This window comes from Chionomys nivalis, chromosome 11, assembly GCF_950005125.1.
Source record: "Chionomys nivalis chromosome 11, mChiNiv1.1, whole genome shotgun sequence".
Taxonomy (NCBI): domain Eukaryota; kingdom Metazoa; phylum Chordata; class Mammalia; order Rodentia; family Cricetidae; genus Chionomys; species Chionomys nivalis.
Window position 1 is genome coordinate 29,713,521 of NC_080096.1, and position 21,708 is coordinate 29,735,228.

The 21,708-nt window shown below is 40.6% G+C and overlaps 1 protein-coding gene across 3 annotated transcripts in view; it reads left to right on the plus strand.

Moving 5' to 3' along the window:
- The window catches only part of Nfyc (nuclear transcription factor Y subunit gamma), a 71,823-nt gene that overhangs the window by 19,777 nt on the left and 30,338 nt on the right, over positions 1–21,708 (plus strand). For all 3 annotated transcript variants that reach the window (XM_057784366.1, XM_057784364.1, XM_057784365.1), the window contains exon 2: positions 15,153–15,265. In XM_057784366.1, the coding sequence (XP_057640349.1) occupies positions 15,161–15,265 (105 nt within the window). In that variant the 5' untranslated portion in view covers positions 15,153–15,160. The remainder of the gene's footprint in view (positions 1–15,152; positions 15,266–21,708) is intronic.

Consider the following 21,708-nt stretch of genomic DNA (forward strand, 5'->3'; position numbering starts at 1 on the left):
TTAGGGCCAGCTCTTTAGATCTTGGTCAGTTTCATCTTGTTTATTACTCTCATCTCCTATCTCTCTCTCTATTCAGTGTTTGACCCAAAGTTTTTCTCTACTCAAAGTATTATAAATTACAGTTCAACATCCTGTAGTATAAAAAGGGCACCTGGAAGATAAATAGCAGATAAATTGCTGTATAAAAGAACTAAAGGGAAAAGAAACCTTTATAAGTAACTTTAAAGTTGCATATAACATAGTTTGTGACCTTGTGTTCCTTTGTTCAAGGGAAGAAAGATGACATAAAGAACCACAGCAGCTACAGCCAGCTGCACAGTGCTGATTTACTTGGTGATCTTCATGTTGTTGTTGTTGACAGTACTGTCATTTGACTCCATTTCCATGGTGTTAATTACATGGGAAACTAAATGGAAGACTGCATGACTACAAATATTCAGATAAAACTAGGTTTTCCTTTCTCTACCTATACTTTGTAATTCTTCTCTCGGAGGAGATCCTGAAGTCAGATGCTTTACACATTCTTTTTCACCAGTCATTATGTCTGCATATGTTTTTGCATATTTTTGCACAAATAAAGTTTTACTCCAGATCTAACAGTCTGGTAGGGAGACATGATGTTTATCAAATATTAGGAACTGAAGTGGAAAGTGCAAAGACTAACTCAGTTGGTAGAGTACCTACCTGTCTAGCATTCATAAAACTTACCCCAAGTGGTATCATGACTCTGTAATCCTAGCTTGGGGGGCGGCGGGAAGGGCAAGTACTGGAGGATCAGAAGTGCAAGGTCATTTTCAGCTATATGGAGTATTTGAAGCTAGCCTAGGTTTAAAACATTTCAAGAGAGGATTCCTCAGTTTAGGAAGGCAGGAAAGGCAGGCAGTTGAAGTGGCTCTATCAGACATCAGGAGGCATGAACATGACTGAGGCATAGGGAACAGCAGGAACAAGATCAAGATTCACAGAGTGCAACTTTTGCACTGCGGAGAGTAATAAATAGGTCACTCTGCTCAGCGCATAGTGAGGTGAGTGAATGACAGGAAGGAGTGGTCAAAGACAGACATTTAGGGAAATAGGGAACGGGTGTTGGAAAGGCCTTGACATTGAGATCAGTTTCTGCTTGACATTAGCGACTGTTGAAGATCCAGGACAGTAGATTGTTGTGGCTTTATCAGAAATGAGCTTTCACTAAGTTTGTGCTTATCCTGTGTAAAATGAAGATGGTACTAGAAATTTTGTGATTTTTATTTTAACTTGATTTTTCCTTTCTTGAACATAAACTTTGTAGATGACAGTGTCACATGTCACAATCAATGTCAAATGGTTGGACATGTCTGACATGCTGGAGGTTTGTGAGGAGGTTAGAATCGTTGGCAATGTAAGTAAGTAGCTTACAGTTGTACTTGGCTCACAGTGATAGCTAAATGGGTAATAGCTACTGTCATTGTAATCATCATTTTTATTATTGCATGGAGGTGATGGAGGCCCAAATAAAAATGTGATGACAGCACGAAGAAAGGTCAGGTGAGGACACTATTGTTGAACACTGGCAGTGTTTAATCAGTTTATGGAACTTGAGGGATAGCCTGAATGACTAGCAGAAGAGAAGCTGACGGGGGGAATGGAGCAGGTTTTGAGAAAAATAGACTTGAGTTTGGACATGGGGAGTTTCAGTTCTGTTTAGCCTAGCTTTCTGGTTGGAAATGTTCAGTAGATAGATTGTAATTTAGGATTGGACATTGGGGGAAATATCAGAATTGGTAGTATATTTGGATATCCTTATCGTCCTCTCCCTCCCTCTTTTGTGACACTACTGGGGCCTTGTGCCTGGTAGGCAAGTACACCACCATTGAGCTATATCCCTAGCCAATAATTATTAAGAGTTTAAACTCATAGTAATTATGTCTAATCTGGGTGACAGATAAGAGAATCAAGGAAGAGAATGGTCAGAATTTGCCAAGCTTCATGTCATAGATAGAAACAAAGTGTTGGACCCTTGGGACATGGTGGCACATGCTTTTAATCTCGGGAGCCAAAGGCAGGTGGATCTCTGAGTTCCAAGCCTTGTCTCAAGAAACAAACTAGAGAATGTCTGTAACTAGGCATCTATAACAAGATGTTACTTAGCGCTTGTCTTCCTCAGAATGTTTTGAGTACCATGTGTTCATGATACATGATCTTGAATGAGGGCACTTAATTTAGTGTTACTGGTATTAACTTTGAGAAGTCTGAAGTGGGAAGCCAATGAAAAATACATGTGTAGGAGTTTGACTGTGCTTGTTTAGCAAATAATTTACATTCCAAAGGGGTAGAGAACCATTGATCTATAGGCTGTAGCAGAATTTTCACTATAAACCACCTGTATTTAGTTTCTAGACTAAATATCTCATAATTATCTTCAATCAAAAAGACAGTAAGAAACTTGTCACTAGAGAAATAATTGTAAATTTCCAGCTGTCTTACTTGGTTATTTTTATCCTGACTCTTGTGAATTTTTTTTTCCTTCCTGGTAATTAACTGGCCAGATGCCCATGCAGCTACTCGTCTCAGCAATAGCTAAACTTGTAACATTGTGCAGCATTTATGTGATTCAGTACTTCACAGTTAAGTAACTTTGTACTCTTATTTGATATTTACTAATGTGGGTAGGACAGAAAAAGATCTCCATTTTGAGAGTGAGGAAGCGGGAGGCAGCCTGATGAGCCCAGCGCTCTTTACACTGCACTTCCTTACTGTATATATAGAAGACAATCTGTTCTGTGAGGTGCAGTCTTGTTTCCCCTTTCCTGTGTTGGGTCTCCTATCCAAAGACACAGGTTTTTTATTTTTGTTTTTTTAAAGCAGGCATGGCTCATGTCCACATGCTCCCACTTGGGAAGTTGATGTAAGAGAAGAATTTTAAGACCATCTTATTTTTATAGAATGAGACCCTGTCTGAAAACAGTAGGGAGGGGTATGGATGGATGGATGGGATGGGACAAGACATGGTGGATGGGACAAAAAACTGGGTGGTGGTTGCACATGCCTTTAATCCCAGCACCGGGGATCTCTTGAGTTCAGGGCTAGCCTGTTCTACAGGGTGAGTTCCAAGGACATCCAGGGCTACATAGAGAAACCCTGCCTTCCATGGCGGGGGAGGGAGGGAGGTGGGGAGAGAGAGAGAGAAAAAAAAAAACCCAACCAAATGAAAGGCACACAAGAAAATTTCTCAAAGAGTTCTCAGTCTTATGTAAATGATCACTTGAATTGGTTTCAAATGGAATAAATGCATAGTAAAATTGAATTACTTTGAAAGCTATTAATGAAAAAGGTGGCCTTAGCCACTTTTCAGAAGAAATTATAAGTAGATATTGTGGGCAGTAATAAATATTTGGGGAATTGCCTTCTGTGAATGTTAAGTTCACTAGAGTTATACGAATAGATGCTTTTCAAAATAGATACTTGGTTAGATCAGAGTTAGGATTCTTGTATTTTTCAGTCATGCAGGTGCACAATTTGTGCTATGTATTGGGTTTATCACTTGAACTACAGAGGTCAGTATTTTTAGATGAGTCATGACTGGATAGCCTGATTTAGACATCCTAGCTGTGGTTTATAGTTTCTGCTTTACCCCCAGTGAAGTAATTAAAACAAAGGGAATCTGTGTAGCTAGCTATTGGAGCAGCTGTGACAGAGTGCTGATGAAGGCTGTTGGGTTCTCTCTCTCTCTCTCTCTCTCTCTCTCTCTCTCTCTCTCTCTATATATATATATATATATATATATATATATACACACACACATACATACATACATATAGTAAAATCTCACCAGAAAGTGAACTGAATTTACAAGGTCTTTCCATCTCCACTATTGGCTGGTAACTTAGTGGTTTAGTCCCATTCCTTGAAGGATCCTGTTGCTTATCAAACTTGGAAACTTTAAACTTAAAACTATCAGTTTCTGCTTTGAAGTGTGTAGCACTTTGCATTTTAGTGACTTTGCATTTTAGATCCCTGTTTTTCTAAACAATTAGGAACAATAAAGGCGTAAACAAAAATATAAAGGATAGGACTGGAGAAATGACTCAGTCATTAGTGTTTTTTGCACAAGCATTAAGATATGAGTATAGATCCCTAGCACTCATGTAAAAATCTAGGTGTGGCTTTTTGTACCTGTAACCCCAGCGGGGCGAACGGGAGGGGGAGGCAGAGAGGAGGATCTATGAACTTGTTGTATATAGACAGTTAAAAAAAAACAAAACAGTTCTTAAAAAGAGTGAGGAAGACACCCAGTGTCAACTTTTGGCCCTCATATACATGAGCACACCCATGGCACACGCTTAAACCGTGTAAAAGATGCACAGTTGTTGGAGATTAATGTAACCATTTATTGCTTTATGTAGTAGTGGGAGATTTGGGCTTTGGTTGTCTTGGAGGATTAGTTCCTCCCACTCTGAATAATCACTATAACCAACCCTGTATTGACACTCTTGTAAAACTTTCTAGGAAGGTCTGGACAGATGGCTTAGTGATTAAGAGTACTGGTTGCTCTTCTGGAGCACTCAGGTTCAATTCCCTTCTCTTTTTTGAGGGGGTAGTTTTGAGAGAGGGTTTCTTTGTGTAGCCGTGGCTGTCCTGAAACTAGCAGCTCTGTAGACCACGTTGGCCTTGAATTCACAGAGTTCTGCCTTTCTTTGCCTTCCAAGTGCTGGAACTAAAGGAATGTGCCACCACCACCTGGCTTTTTAAAAAAAATTATTCTCAAAAAAGAAAGCCTTTCAGGTCTTTAATTGAGAATTGCTGTCTCCTTGCTGTTTTTAGAACTGTTAATTTACCAACACAGTCTCTGTTGTCCAAGGAAACATGTGATTAGCTATTGTGCTGTATTTCTAAAGGAGAACAGTTTTCTCCATTTCTACCCTTTGGTGTTCCCTGTCACTATTTTTTTATTCTTCTATTGGATTATTGCACAGAAGTTTCTACATAGATGAATATTTAAGTACTTAAGAAGGAATTTCTCTATATGCAAATTTCAAAGACCCGAGGACAAGGGTTCTTGAGATCTTAGAGTAGTTCTTGAGGAGCCTGTGTTTGGTCATTGGGTTCATGGCTCCTTCCCTACATGCAAGGTATGTTTGTCTTGGGTATGTGCCAGAAACAGATGGTTATGTAAGAACCAAAAAGAAAATAGGAGTGTAGACATTTGGGGCTTAAAAAATAATATGCTAAAATAATTATAAGCCTCATTAATAAATCTGAAAATGCTACTTGTAGAAGTAGATTTGATTGTACACTAAGGATGTTTTATGGGGAAGGAAAAATATTGAGACTAATTAGTAAACATTCAATTTCCTTATAGTTATAAAAGGAAACAATTTTTCTTACTAATGCTATACCCTAAATCTTTAAATAGTAGTTATAATCCATGAATTGGTCTTCAGAATTCTTGCATTGTAGATTCCTTCTGTATCTGGGAGTTTAAATAGAGCTGGACCCAGATGGAGCTTTCTTTACTTTCTCTTTAACTTTTATGGTTGGTTTGCCTGCTTGTGTGCATACTTGTGCATGCAATGACAGAGGAGGGCTTATGGACCCTTTGGAGCTGGAGTTGCATACAGTTATGAGCTGCCATGTGGGTGCTGGGAATTGAACCTGAGCCCTCTGGAAGAATGGTTACTGTTCTTAACCATTGAGCTATCTCTCCAGGGCTCCCTCACTCTGTAGACCAGGATGGCCTCAAATTAAAAAAATCTGCCTGCCTCTGGCTCCCATGTGCTGGAATTTGAGGTGTTTCCATCCAGAACTTGCTTTAGAGCTCAAAACAGACTTTTTTTTTTTTTTTTTTTTGGTGATAGGGCTAAGTAGAGTCTGATAATGTGATAGTTGTCCTATACTCTATATTCTGATTGCTTCTACAAGGTGAAGTAGCCTTACCCTCCCAGTTCATACAACCTGCAGTGTAGAAAGAGATGTTTCCTCAAGATTACATGTTTCTGGATTAGTCTTGGGGGGGGGGGGGGGAGCCTGCATCTATCCTGATCACTGGCATTCCCAGTTTTTAAGTTTGAAGCATCCCTCGTCACTTCCAGCTTTAATGTTTCCTCCTCCTCCTCTTCCTCTTCTTCCTTCTCCTCCTCCTCTTCCTCCTCCTCTTTCTTCAATTTATTTATTTATTATGTATACAGCATTCTGTCTGCATGTATGCCTGCACACTAGAAGAGAGCACCAGATTTTATTACAGATGGTTGTAAGCCACCATGTGGTTGCTGGGAATTGAACTCAGGACCTCTGGAAGAGCAGCCAGTGCTCTTAACCTCTGAGCCATCTCTCCTACCCACTGCTTTTCTTTTTAATAGAACATTTTGTTCTAAATTGAGTAGTTTAAAAGGGTCTTAACTATTTGATATTTATGAAATGATGGGAGGTCTTTTTATTTTTATTTATATCTCCATGCATATGAAACAGGGCTTTTAAAAAAAAAGTGAAGCAAGTAAAGAGAGAGAAGAGCTCTGATGCCTGATGGAGTTGTTGGCCTAGAGCTGTTGGGGGCAGGAGGAGGTGTCGTCCTTGAGTCAACAATAGTGGCTCTAAGGAGTTGGGTGGTTTACCCAAGATCATAAACATACAGGACCCCCAGGTCCAGTGTATTTTCTTTTTACTTATACTTTACTGCCCCCCACTGTTCACAGCCGAGTACTTACAGATGTCGATAAATTTGGGAAGGGGAAAGATCAAAAGAAAGGCAACCTGGAAAGAAGGCCAAGGAGAGCAGGTGTGATGTGGTGTGTGGATGTGTGTTCCAGCACTCAGGAAACTGAGATCGGAGAATGACTTGAGACCGGGTACTGGGTACTACCCTGGCCAATATAGCAAGACCCCATGGAGAAAGAGAGAGAGAAATGAAAGCTACAGGGATGTTGGGAGCAAGTGGATGTTTGGTCTGAGGATTCAAGTCAATAATCCCTTGTTGAGATGATTCATCTTTGAATATTCTGAAAGTACATTCACCTGAAAACAACAGGTGGGGGAGGGAGGGAGGGGAGAGACTGAGACTAACAGGCTTAACAAGTTATACTGTAGCAGAGTCTTGGAGCTTTTACATTCTAATGCTCCTATTCACTGTGTTGGGAACTTAACTTAAATTGCCTAGTTTTGTAAAATGGGAATGATACTGATAAGATTATCACCAAGTTAAATGAAGTTCAATTAAAGATAATGTTTATGGCAAGTCATTTGTAAATTCCAAGTCTTCAAAATTGTCATCTTTGAAATACTATTCAGAATTACACTTCTTATTTCTGAACACAAAAATCTTGCCAGAAATTGGGGAAAAGTTTGTAAATCTCAGATGGTCCAGGAAGCAAAATGACTGACTGTTCTCGGACCCAGCCTCACTGCACAGGCCTTTCTAGCTCTGACTGATGTCAGAATTTCCTTTAGTTTCAGGGCCTGAAAAACCAGTTGCTCTCCATTTTTTTGCAAGTATGTATTTCTCCCTTTAGGCTGGAGAGTCAAAGACAGTACAGTTATTATTTCTGTGGGGCCGAGGGAGCAGGCCCAGTGTACTTTTAATGGAGGCTGAATGGGTTAGGGAAGAGCTGTGTGGTCCAGGAATGGTCAAGCTTTCATCTGGTGTTCCTTGACAGAAAGAGGATGGGTAGAGCACGTGGCATGACTCTCTAGTACCCTTTTACTTTAAGGGGCCACATTTTATTTTAGGATTTGCAGGTTCTGTGGTTTCTTTTGAAAGCCATAGACAACATAAGTAAATAAGGATTGCTGTCTTCAAGGAAACTTCATTTACCAAACCAGACCACGTGTCATATTTGTTTTGTGGGCAGTAGTTATTGGACTCATGCTTTAGCGTTTTAAACACAATATTTGGTCCTTTTACACCATCCTGCAAACAGTTGGTGGTAGTATTTTATTATTGTCACACATTTGGGTATGATTAAAGTGTGAGCACTCACGCAGGTGAGGAAAGTTGGGAATTATCTATTCTGCAGCACCAAAGCTTAAAATGTCCTCTCCATACCATGTTGCTTTTTTGTATGTGCCACTTATTTTTTGTTTTTGTTGTTTGTTTTGCTTTTTTCTCTTATACCTTAGCTCTATTAACTGGCCCTTGTTTCAGAGACCATATTGTAGCAGATAGTAAACAGAAACAAGGTTTTGAAGGAGAAAAAGGGACTCTGTTGTCAGTTTTAAAATATGTCCTTGCAAGCAGATCTTTAAGGAGAGTGTGTATAGCTATATCCAACCCTAGAGTAGACACAGCCTAGGCTATTGAATTCTACAGAATCAGTTGGGGAAAGTAAGGCTCCATTTATTTCTCTCTTTTAAAGATTGATTGATTGATTGACTGATTGATTTATGCTGTATCCTCCCTGCAGGCCAGAAGAGGGCACCAGATCTCATTACAGATGGTTGTGAGCCACCACGTGGTTGCTGGGAATTGAACTCAAGACCTCTGGAAGAGCAGTCAGTCAGTGCTCTTAACCACTGAGCCATCTCTCCAGCCCCAAGGCTCCGTTCATTTTTGTAGCAGTGACCATGTGATAGACTGCTAATAATTATGGCCTAATAGCATCAGCTATGTAAGAATTTTTTTTTTTGCTTATTTTTAAGCAGCAAGACTACTGACATTTTTGCCTAAGTAGAAGATTTGCCTTATGAGCATAGATAAAGACTGTTGTCGTCAGCCAGGTGGTGATGGTGCACACCTTTAATCATAGCATTCAGGAGGCAGAGACAGGTGGATTTCTGAGTTCGAGGTCAACTTGGTCTACAGAGCGAGTTAGTTCCAGGACAGGCTCTAAAGCTACAGAGAAACCCTGTCTTGAAAAACAAACAAACGAAGAAACAAGTCACATACCTTCCTTTGGATTCATTGAGGTATCACATCCTTAGGTCATGAGGTCTATAGGATTTTACCGCATAACCATCCATCGTAGACCTCTCTGACAGGTGTTCAAGTTGGAGGAGCTTACTGGAGTGACTGCCTTTTGGACCCAAAGCCACAAGCTAGTTACTAGCATACTAACAAGTCTGTTTCTGCCTCTGTCAACTTCTTAGATTCTTAAATTGTATTTTGTGTATATGAGTGTTTGCCTGCTTGTATGCACGTGCACCGTGTGCTTGCCCGGTGGCCAAGGTCTGAAGAGGGCGGATATCCTAGAATTGAAGTTACAGACAGTTGTGAACCACCACGTAGATGCTGTGGATTGAACCCAAGTCCAACAAGTGCTCTTTACCCTCTAAGCCATTTCTTCAGCCCCCAAAGACAGGTCTCTTAAATTGTAGAGTAATGTTACTTTTTTCCTTCTGAAGTTGGCAGTTTATAATTGGTTAGAGAAGCCCTGAAATGATTTTTAGCCAATGTGATTGATAATGGCATATATCCTAAATTCCATCTATATAAATATGAGCAGCAGGTTATTGGTAGAATTATTTGTTTAGAAGTTCTTAGTTTTCAAATTCATTTTACTTTGGATTGTAATTAGATGTTGTCTTATGTAGCATGTACAGATTAGCTTCAGTCTCACCTCTTTCCTTCCTCATCTGTTTCTCCAGATTAACATTTTTTTTTCCTCTTCATTGTGCTGTTCCTGTTCCTGTTTTAAATATAACACTCCGATTTTGGCTGGTTTATACAAAGAAATTGGAGTTAATGACTTCATTGAATACTTAAGCAGAACTGGAACTAAAAGTGCTTGTAACAGTGACAAAAGAAGACATGGTCATAATGAGAGTAAAAAGATGTGAAGGGCTCAGTGGTTAGAGCACTTGCCTAGTATGCAGAGGCTTGAGTTCCAGTTCTAATACATGGGGTGGGAGTTGAACACAGATGTAATCTTTGCACTTAGGAAACTGAAGCATGGATGTTGAGGCAAGCAGTGAACTCTGCATAGTTCCTTGGAGACCAGCCACAGTGACATAATGATACCCTCTCTTAATATCCAGAGTGCCACAATGCTGTAAGAATAACCAGTGTCCGAAAAAGAACAGGGATGGGACTTTCCTACTTTCTTAAGGTTAATTGATTGATGAGAGAGGGGGTGGGGGTGGTGTCAACACCGGGCTGTAGTGATGGTTCAGTGGTTAAGAGAACTTAAGAGAACTTGTTACTCTTTCAGAGGACTTGTTCCATTCCTAGCACTCACCTGGCAAACCACAACTGCTTTTAACTCCAGTTTCAGGGGATCAGTGCTCTCTTCTGGCTGCTGAGAGCACTGCATATTTAGAGCACGCATGTTGGAGGTGGAATGAAACCAGTAAATGAGTACATGTGTGATATTACCAACACGTGACTGCTTTCCAGACAGTAAAGGCCTAAAATTTATTTACATTTAACACGAACATTGTTTTAGTTAAAACATGATGGCTATAGGGTTGGTCAGTCTTTTAAGTAAACAACATTGGCCAAGAATTGGCCTTTTTTTAGTTTGTTCTTGTTTTTAGATCTTACTGTACAGCCCAAGTTGATCTCAAGCTTTTGTTTGTTAATTTTAATATGAAACAATCCTTTGCCTCTGCCTCCCAAGTGGTGAGATGATGCCACCATGGCAGGCAATAATTAGTCTTGAAGGGAATTTCCTGTGTTTTATGTTTTCCTTGAACAGTTCTGTTGTGACATTAGAGGTATTTTTTGTTTATTGAGACAGGACCTGTGTGGTCCAGACTGATACTGATCTTAAACTCTTGCCTCCACCTCCCAAGTGGATGGAGAATGAAGTACATGCCAAGGAATAGAGAATTAAAACCTAAAAGGTACAGTTTTAGAAGAAGCTATATCAAATATTTCAATAAAGCTTACATTTCTTTAATTTTACTTTATAATTTGGATTCTTTTTGAGACAGGGTTTCTCTGTGTAGCTCTGGCTGTCCAGAGCTGTAGACCAGGCTGGCCTCCGATTCACAGAAATCTGCCTGCTTCTGCCTTTCAAGTGCTGGGATTAAATATGCATTCCATCATGCCTCGCTAAAATTTATTTGAAATTACATTTGTTTGTTTTTGTATATGTGGGGGGCTCATATGCATGTGTGTGGAGGTCAAGGAGTTGATTGTCTTCTTTACTTATGTGGGCTCCGCTGATCAACTTTAGCCTCACAGCAAGTTCCTCAATCTGTTGAACAGTCTTGTCACCCAAGCCTTAAGTTTCTTTGTATCTTTTCTTACTTATTAGAACTCAGAATAGCTTCCAATTTGCAGTGATCCTCCTGCCAGTAGACTCTTGTTCTGGATTACAGGTGTGCAGCACAACACTTATTTTCCTTATTTTGATTTTGGTTTTTTGAGAGAGGGTTTTTCTGACTGTCCTGGAACTCACCGTGTAGTTCAGGCTGGCCTCAAACTTGGAGATCTACCTGCCTCTCCCTTGCAACAAGTGCTGAGATAAAAGGCTTATACCACCACTGCCTGATGTATTTTGATTTTTGAGGCAGAGTCTTGCTCTGTAGCCAGGTGTCCTGGCTTTATTTCTTATGTTTTATGAGGCTGGTGTTTGGCTGCCTCTGCTTCACAAGTGCTGGGGTTAAAGGTATGCACCACACCACCTAGACATTGAATTCAGGTTTTGCATCTTAAGGCAAACAGTTTTACCTGCTGAATCATTTTACCAGCCTGAGAAAACCCCTTTTTCTGAGATTCCTGTATAACCTATAACCACTTCTTTTTTTTTTTTTGGTTTTTTGAGACAGGGTTTCTCTGTGGTTTTGGAGCCTGTCCTGGAACTAGCTCTTGTAGACCAGGCTGGTCTCGAACTCACAGAGATCCGCCTGCCTCTGCCTCCGCCTCCCGAGTGCTGGGATTAAAGGCGTGCGCCACCACCGCCCGGCTAGTATAACCGCTTCTTTTGGTTGTGCAGGCGATCCTAGTAAGTCTCTTTCAGGGTCAAGCTGTTCAGGCTGCCCTTTTGCCTAGCGAGGCCATACTGAGTGATTCTTTTGGCCATCATGGTAGTCACCATACCTAATGTGCTAGTTGCTGTGAGGGAACCAGAGATGACTCATTTAGGTCAGATTCAAGGGAGTACTAGGTGAGGCTGGTTAGAAAAGTGTTTGGGGAGATGTTGAGTTGAGCACTAGAGAAATAACATTTTCATGATGGACTTTGAGTCTTCCCTCTTTAGCTTTGGAAAGGAAACCATTTATAAAATTAGCTAATTTAAAATCAGAAAAATTAATAGATACTGGGAGTTGAAAATACTTTCAGCAACAGATTGAATACTTCAGCTCATTAAACAGAAAGTTTTATTCAAGAACTTATAAAGTAATTAATGAACATGAATAATAAATTGAATATCAATAATAAATTAAATCTGAGAAATTCTATACTGCATTTTTGATAAGAGTGATGTAAGTTAATGTGCTTGGTCTAAAGACAATTTTATCTTTGTCGGCATTATATAAGTGGCTTTATCCGGTGGTAGATAATGACTTAACATAGAAAAGAATCCTGAAGCTCCTGATTTCCTCAACCTCCTACATGGTCTCACTGTGTAGCCCAGGCTGGCCTCAAAATCGCCCATTCTCCTGCTTCTACCTCCCAAGTGCTGCTATTAGGAATAATTCTTCTAATTTAAATATGTGTTTCATCATTCAGATGATGATGCATGTTTTTCCATGGTATATAAAAATTGTAAATGAGCTAATTCTGTAGCAAGATCAATTCAGTTGCCATTTATGTGTTAATTACTACAGTAAGTAACTCAGGTTGCTCCCCCTTCCACCCCTTTTTTTAAGAATTTAAACTAATTTCAGCAGAATTAGTTTGTATTTATACTTAGGCTGTGTTACTTTAATAATTTTGTTTTTTATGAACTATATTGCTTGAGATATAGTGTAAATTTGAAAGCCTGTCCAGGTGGCTCATACATATAGGCAGGTAAAGGAAGAGTATACATTGTTCAATTTAAGACAAACTGCACGATGGTTGTAAAAGTGCTTCTTGAATTGTGTACCCTTATATTTGTGTGCTTAGACGGGAGATTAGAAAACAGTTAAAGCTTACCAAATGTTACATCTCACAGGTACCCATGCTCCAACTAAATGTAGTCATCAGTGGGTGAAGGAAAGGTATCAGCAACACTGGTGCGATTTTCCCTTTTTGCATAGCAGAGTCCTAAGGTCACACCTGTCCATTGTTCCCTGCAACAAAGTTAGATTATTTCTGGATTTTGTTTGTTTTTGTTTTCAGATATGGTCTCACTAAGTAGCCTGGTCTCACTAAGTATCCAACTAAAGATAATCTTTCCTCAGCCCCCGCCCCCAATGCTGAGATTAAATGTATGAGCCACCATACTCAGTATTAAATATATTATTTTTGTGTGTGATGCTAGGGAACTCAGGAGACTTTGTAAATACTAGGCAACTGCCCTCCCACTGAACTACATACCCATTTCCTCATCACTACTACTCTGTTTTGAGACAGGGTCCCACTATGTAGCCTGAGCTAACTTTGAACTCTCAGTCCTCTACCTCAGCCTCCTGAAGACTGCATTACAGGTGTGTACTACCACATCTGGCTGGAAAAGTTTTTATAAAAAAATTTGCCTATTTAGTAAAAGGTTGATTTTTCACTCTTGTCATGAATATTTCATAAAAAGTTGTTAATATAATTAAATTAAAATTTTCTTCAAGGAGATGGGGATGTAGCTCAGTAGAATATTTTGTTTAGTAAGCACCAAGCCTGAGTTTAGTCCCCAACACCACATAAACTAGACGTGGTGACACGTGTCTATAATGCCAGTACTCTGGAAGTAAAGGCAAGGGGATTAGAAATTCAAGGTCATCCTTGGATATGTAGAAATTCTTGGCTAGCCTGGACGTGTGCAATGCTGTCTCTTTCCTAATGATTTCTGTGTTCTGGGTACATCTGAAGTACAGTATAGACCCTGTAGTAATAGGGCTATGAAGGTGTGAACTCACGAAGCCTAGAAAGTTACTAGGTACTGTGTCGCATACCTTTAATCCTAGCACACTTTTAATTCTAAGTGCAGGTGGTTCTGAGGACAGCCTAGTCTACACAGAGTGTCAGGACAGCCAAAACTACATAGTAATGCCCTCCTGGAAACAAACAAACAAAAACAAAAGCAAAACAAAAAGCTACATGTTTGGTTATGTGATACCTGGTTCTGGTACTTTTATTTTAGCCCAGCAGAATTAGTTCTAAATAGTTTACATAGTAGAACTGGAGAGATGACTCAGTGGTTAAGAGCTCTTTCTTCCAAAGGACCTGGATTCAACTCGCAGCACCCACATGACAGTTCACAACTGTCTGTAACTCCAGTTTCAGGGGACTGACACCTATGACAAAACTCAGTGCACATAAAATAAAACTAAATAAGCTTGCATAGCTCTTTACCAGTGACCTATCTGTGGCATGTTAGACTTTCTGAAGTAATTCTTTCTCTTCAATAGAAATTCTTTTTTTTTTAAAAAAAATACTTTATTGGTGTTTTAGCCTGTATGTATATCTGTGTGAGGGTGCTGGATCCTGGAGTTACAGGCAGTTGTAAGCTGCCATATGGGTGCTGGGAATTGAACCCGGATCCTCTAGAAGAGAAGTCAGTGCTCTTAACCACTGAGCCATCTCTCCAGCCCCTAGAAATTCTTTAGGAGATGAAAAATATCTTGTTTTTAAGTTGTTGAATTGTTTCTGGTGTTAAGCACTTGCCAGGTAAACATTTGAACTAGAGATTTTAAAAACACATTGTTTTTGTAAGTCTTTCAAGGCAGTATAGTATTATTACAGTGATGACTGCTGCAGGAGTGTTTAATTTTCCCTACTGTATCATTAAGCAGTTGGACAAGTGGAGGTTATACCCTTCCTCTCTTCATTCTGATTTTAACCTTCCACTTCTTTCAACAATCTTTTTTTTATACTCCCAACATTGTGTGTGTGTGTGTGTGTGTGTGTGCATGCGCGCACGCTCTAGAACCCATTGTGGACGTCAAAGGACAACTTGAAGGTGGTCCTTTCCTTTTCTCCTGTGGGTACCCACTGAGCCATCTCACTCCCCCCTTTTCTTTCTTGCTTGCAGTAAACGTATACCTTAACATACGGAAACAGTTAAACCAGTGAGAACACCCAAAGAAAGATAACAGCTAACCTGGGGAGCAAGTATGACTTCATTAGTTCTAATCTGTTTCTTGTCTGTGTGTGTTTTCAGTTTTGAAAATGTCCACAGAAGGAGGGTTTGGCGGTACCAGCAGCAGTGATGCCCAACAAAGCCTCCAGTCCTTCTGGCCCAGAGTCATGGAAGAAATCCGGAACTTAACAGTGGTAAGGAAGAGCAGTGAGCTCCAAAGTAGACAGCAGAAACAAGTCACAGACACTTCCATTTTTAAGTGTGCTCACAAAGGCACAGGGCTTTCCTGACCTATATGTTGGGAAAGGAAAGTAGACTTCCCCTTGGAGTGGCAATGCCAGGGTGTTGTTTGTGACTAAGTGACTGTTTGATACTCTACTTGGAGGCAGGCTGATGAAACTGACACTTTAGGAAGTACAGAGAAGCAAAGGTTGCTCTTCCTGTACTAGTTAGCCTGTTTCTTTAGCTTAATTCATTGGCTGTACCATCTTTCTGTAATTGGATGAGAACTGTTTGTGGCTTATTTACATCTTAAGTTAAAAGATACACTTAAGCCAGGTGGTGGTGGCATATGCCTTTAATCCCAGCACTCCGGAGGCAGAGGTAGGTGGATCTCTGTGAGTTTGAGGCCAGCGTGGTCTACAGAGCGAGTTCCAGGACTGGCTCCATAACTACTGAGAAACCCTGTCTCAAAAAACCAAAAGAAAAAAGAAAGGGAAAAAAAGATCAATTTAGTTCGGGCCAGGCTTTCTCAGTGGCAGCATTATCACATCTCTGTTCTCAGGGGCTGTCCAATGGATTGCAGGTTGTTTAGCAGCATCCTGGCCTCTCCTCACTGCCAGTAACACTCTTCTTCCCCTACATGTGACAATAACAGCAACAACAACAAAAACCTTCATAGACTGGCAGATGTTCCTTTGAATTAAAATCATCTCCTGTTGATACTGTGAACTTAGAAAAGTCACAATGCAACCCCAACTTTGAGAAACTTAGTCTTCTAATTACAACTAGAGTAATTAGTCAATAGATACTTAGTATTTGTGGACACAGTCACAGTGGTGAGTCCAGAAGCAGTAAATAGGGATGTGCTGAAGGAGCCCCGAAGGCAGTGTAGTACCTTTTTCTGTGTGGTTGAGCTAGAGAAGACTTTAAATGACAGCATATAGAGGTGCTGAGATGGCTCAGGAGGTAAAGTACTTGCTACTAACCTGATGAATTGAGCCTTAATAAAACTTAGTAAGAAACAAAAAAAGAAAAAAAGAATAGTATGCTTGTTTTTATTGAGTCTTGAAAGGTGAGTAAACATTAGCCATATGCATGAGGTAGGAAAATAGTTCTATCCTAGGCAGCAAAAAGTGGATGTGCAAAGGCTTTGTCCCAGAGGAAAGGACCTTGTGTTAGAGGAATAGCAAGAAAGAAGTTCAGTATAGTAAAGGTTGGGGGTAGGAATGTAGTATGTGGTTCAGGAGAAAGGCAGGATAAAATAGAAGTATTTTCAAAATACATTGTCATGTTCTTTAATGAAGACATTCAGTTTGGTGTCTTAGGCAAGTACTGAAGGGATTCCCTGTATCTTGTGCCATTACTGCCTTGGAGATATTAGTATGCTGGCAGAACAGACCCTGGATTTTTTTCCTGATGTGGAAGCTAATGTCTTCAGTTTAGTGGTATACTAAACTGCTAAACCTAAGTTTAGTATACTCTGGTAAACAAGATTGATTGATTTGTTTATTTATTTACTCAACAAATTCTTATTTTTCATCTACTTTGGCCTGTGCTGTCTTCTGTGGCTCTAGTAGTATGCCAGCAGACTAGATCATTGTCCTTATGGAAAATGTGTTCTCTCAAGACAGACTGTAAATAAGCAACAAATTCAACTAACTTCTAACTGTGATACATACCCACTGATATCAGGGTAATTAATGTTTTGAATGGACTACTGGGTGGTGTTCGTTTACACAAAGGGAGTTTTAGATGATTGAGCCTTCCTGAGTCTTTTTTGGGGAGCCTGTGTACAGAATGGATTTCTAGTGAGAAGATCTCACTATTCAGTATTCTCAAGTGTTGGTTGATAGAGAACAGAGGGGATCGCAGTGAAATCACAAAGTCAGAAGCAGAGTGTTTTGCACAGATTTTTGGAAGATAATGTTTTGTTGTTTTTCAAGATGGGTTCGCTGTGTAGCCCTGGCTATCCTGGAGCTCACTCTGTAGACCTGGTTAGCTTCGAACTCACAGAGATCCGCCTGTTTCTGCCTCCTAATACTGGGGTTAAAGGCGTGCGCTACCACCGCCCAGCTAGTCAGGGTTTTCTGAAAGAACACGGATTCAAACACAGTTGGCTCACCAACAATGAGTGTCTTATGCTGGAGAAGCCAAGAATCTGGCAGATGCTCACCTGGACCCAATCTGGTGCTGAAGGCCAAGAGAATCCTTGAAGGGCTCCTGATCTCCAGTCTTTTTTGGAATCCTCAAGAAATTGGTTCTGATGCTAGCAAAGGAATGCTATAGCAAGACATGTGAACTTGCCATTGACAGTGAGGGCAAGCAGACAAAAAGCAAATGGCTCTTTTCTCCTTATCCTTTTATGTAGGCTGCCACCAGGTGCTACCCAGATTTAGGATGGGTCTTCCCACTTCAGATAATCTGATCAAGAAAAATTTTCACAGGAGTGCCCCAGCAGTTGGTGTTTTAGTTGATTTCAGCTACAGTAAAGTTGGCTTTTTTGTTTTGTTTTGTTTTTGTCTTTGTTTTTTTGTTTTGTTTTGTTTTTTGAGACAGGGTTTCTTTATAGCTTTGGAGCCTGTCCTGGAACTAGCTCTTATAGCCCAGGCTGGCCTTGAACTCACAGAGATCTGCCCGCCTCTGCCTCCCGAGTGCTGGGATTAAAGGCGTGTGCCACCACCACCCAGCTATCAGCTACAGTAAAGTTGACAGCCAAGATTAGCCATCATATAATTTAATGGTCATGTTTATTTGATTTTATGTGCTTGTTTGATTTGGGTGAAGCTGGTGCGGTAAGTAGCCTTCTGGTTCAAGTTTTGTAGGTAAAGAGAAAGAATTGTAAAAAGTGCTGTTCTTCATTGACTTAAAACTAAAATTTTCCATGTATCTCTGAAAGATTCCTTAGACTTCTGTTGTAACATCTGCTTGGAGAGCGACTGACATATAAGAGCAACATAATGGGGAGCTGGAGAGATGACTCAGGTTAAGAGCACTGGCTGCTCTTACAGAAGTCCTGAGTTCAATTCCCGGCAACCAAATGGTGACTCACGCCACCCATTATGAGATCTGGTGCCCTCTTCTGGCATGCAGGCGTACACGGAGACAGAACACTGTATGCATAATAAACAAACAACATTAAAAAAAAGAGCTGCATAATGAATGACTGGATGAATCAGACTTCACTTTAGACTTAGTGCAGAGCAATACCAGTTTCAAGTGTTCATGAGAAAGTGGGGTTGGGGGTGTTTGTTCTAAGAGTTCAGGCCTGTAGCACATGAAGGCCTCCACTTCTCTGACTATAGCTTTGCCTGTGCAGCATTTTAGCACTTAATTTGGGTCTTCCCAGAAATCTGTGGTGCTTACAATTAGAGTTTTGAGGAAAGGGAGTTGACAAGGTCGTGCTATATATTGCTGGCCAATCTAGAATCACCCTGTGTTGACCAGGCTGGCCTTGAATTTGCAGAGATCCTCCTGTGTCTGCCTCCCATGGGGTGGAGTTACAGAAGTGTACCACCACACCCAGATTGATAATAGACTTTCCCAGATATATCATATCCTCTTAGGTAATACTTAAAATATTGAGCAGATTTTTTCTTTTCTATTTTTTTTCTTGAGCAGATTTTTTAAAAATCCATTAAATTATCCAAATATAAGTAAATTATCCAAATATAAGTAAAACAAGAATATTTGTAAAAGTGGTGTTGTCTGACTTGGGGCTGAGGTTGTTCCGAAGCAAGTAATTAAACTTTGACAGGAGGTATTTTTCATGATGTACTGAGCATACCTGTTCTCGGTTGTTTTAGTCTGAATCAGGTAATAGCGATTTATCCTTCATCTCAACTTGACCATACTGCTCCCACACTCTTAAAAGTTCTGTAATTGTCCATGAATCCAAGTGTTCAGCATTGGTTACAAATCCTAACACTAATCATGCCCCTTGGTGATTACATAAAACTTTATATATGCCTGTTTACTGAGGCTCTAAGGAGAGTCAGTGACAGGTGTTTTTTACGCTTGTAAGTAGTGGCAGGGATCTCATTGAGGATCCAAATTTCCCTCCCTACTCTGTCTCACTCATTGGGGCAAGAGGAGGGGGCTGGGGATTGTCCTTGCAGCGTCCCAAGCACCAGAATTACAAGCATTCTGCACCATGTGATGTCACAGTAGACATCTTGGCATTGAGTTTTATAATTGTCAGGACCTCTTTGAGAGTGGGGAAGAGAAAGCTGATTTAGTCTTTGGGAGTAGTGATTTGGGTAGCTGTGGATGGGGCAAAATGGTGAGGATCCTGAATCTTGAGAAATCTAATTTTTCCTCGGCTTACTTTATGTCCAGTTCAGTGTTCACATAGCTGTAATTAGTAGTTAAGTCATTTTCCTTTCATTTACAACTTCATCTTTTTATACTGTAACACTTCTAGGCAAGACAATGATTTTCCTAACACTATAGTCAAATCAGGTAACCAAGCAAGAACATTTAAGGTTGATGGACTGGTAAAAGATAGGTCCTGGGGTCTGAAGAGATGCCTCAGTGTTTAAGAATACTGGTGGCTGTTCCTCCTGAGGACCTGGATTCAGTTCCCAGCATCCACATGATAGCTCACAACCATCTGTAACTTTAGTCTCTTTTGGTCTCTATGGGCAACAAGCACTCATATAGTCTATAGACATACATGTAGGCAAAGTACTTATATACGTAAAATGAATAAAAACAAATCTTTTAAACAGGTCCTGGGCCTGGCAAGATGGCTTCCTTTAACCCCAGCATTTGGGAAGCAGAGGCAGGTGAATCTCTTGAGTTCAAGGCCAGCCTGGTCTACATAGCAGTTTCAGACCAGCTAGAGCCATACAATGAGAGCCTGTTTGAATAATCTGGAAAACAGGCCATGTGTTATGAGCTCTTCCTATAGATCTGTGCTTTGCAAACTTTTTTTTTTTTTTTTTTTTTTGGTTTTTTCGAGACAGGGTTTCTTTGTGGTTTTGGAGCCTGTCCTGGAACTAGCTCTTGTAGACCAGGCTGGTCTCGAACTCACAGAGATCCGCCTGCCTCTGCCTCCCAAGTGCTGGGATTAAAGGCGTGCACCACCGCCGCCCGGCTTGTGCTTTGCAAACTTAATGTCTGTGAGAGCCCTAGGAGGGAAACCAGCTGAAAATCAATTCTGATTTATTAGTCTGAAGTGAATCCTGAGACTGTTTCCTTCGCATTCTTAGGTAATGCCATTACTAGTCTAAGGATAGCATTTGAGTAACAAGGCCTAGTTAAGAGAGTGGCCCTTAACCCTAACTCTTTTTTTTGGTTTTTTTGAGACAGGGTTTCTCTGGTTTTGGAGCCTGTCCTGGAACTAGCTCTTGTAGACCAGGCTGGTCTCGAACTCACAGAGATCCGCCTGCCTCTGCCTCCCGAGTGCTGGGATTAAAGGCGTGCGCCACCACCGCCCGGCCCTAACTCTTGATGATAGCTATGAACGGAGTTTTCAAAAAATTTGATGCCGGGATTCTACCCTTGGAGTTCTGTTGTGGTCAGTCTGCAACAGAGCCCAGCCAACTTGATTTTCAAAAGCTTCCCTCAGGCAATTCCAAAATGAAGCCAACCATGAAAATTAATACTTTAAGAAGGATGAAAAATCTTGACATTCTAGATCTCTCAATGGCTGAGTAGAGGAGGTTTCTGTTACCTAAAACTCTGGATTCTCTCTGTACTACAGCTTAAAAACTCACTGACTTTTCTTTGGCTTTCAACTGAGTCTCTTGAAACTTGGCACTTTAACATGGCAGTAATTTAAATACAGTGCTCACAACGTAGTGAGGAGTATGAGAATGTGCAGAGAGAGTCTATTCTACAATTTACTGAGCCAGTCCCTGAAAAGTCAAGGAAGAGTTTAGGTGTTAGTCCTTCCTCTTGGCTCAACTGGAAGAGGTTCAGTGCTGTTCACTCTCACAAGGCTGCCAATGACATGAAAGCCAGGGTGGGGCTTCACTAAGCTCTTGGTAGAGAGATCTCCTTTCCTGCAAACTTAACCTTGGACTCTTGCGCGTCTTTCTAGCTGGGATGGGATTATAGAAGACGAGGTTGTTGTCAGGAAGACCTCACCCTCATAATCCCCCTGTGACTTAGTTAGGGTTTCTATTACTGTGAAGAGACACCATGAACATGACAACTCTTCTAAAGGAACCATTTAAAGGAGAGGGGGGTTCACTCACAGTTTCAGAGATTCAATCCATTATCATTATAGAGAGCATGGCAGTGTGCAGACAGACTTGCTGGAGGAGTAGCTGAGAGCCCTACATCTTGCAGGCAACAGGAAGTGAACTGTGACACTGGGCATTATTCTGAACTTAGTTAACCTCAAAGCCCACCCCCACAGTGACACATCCTCCAACAAGGCCACATTTACTCCAACAAAACCACCCCTCCT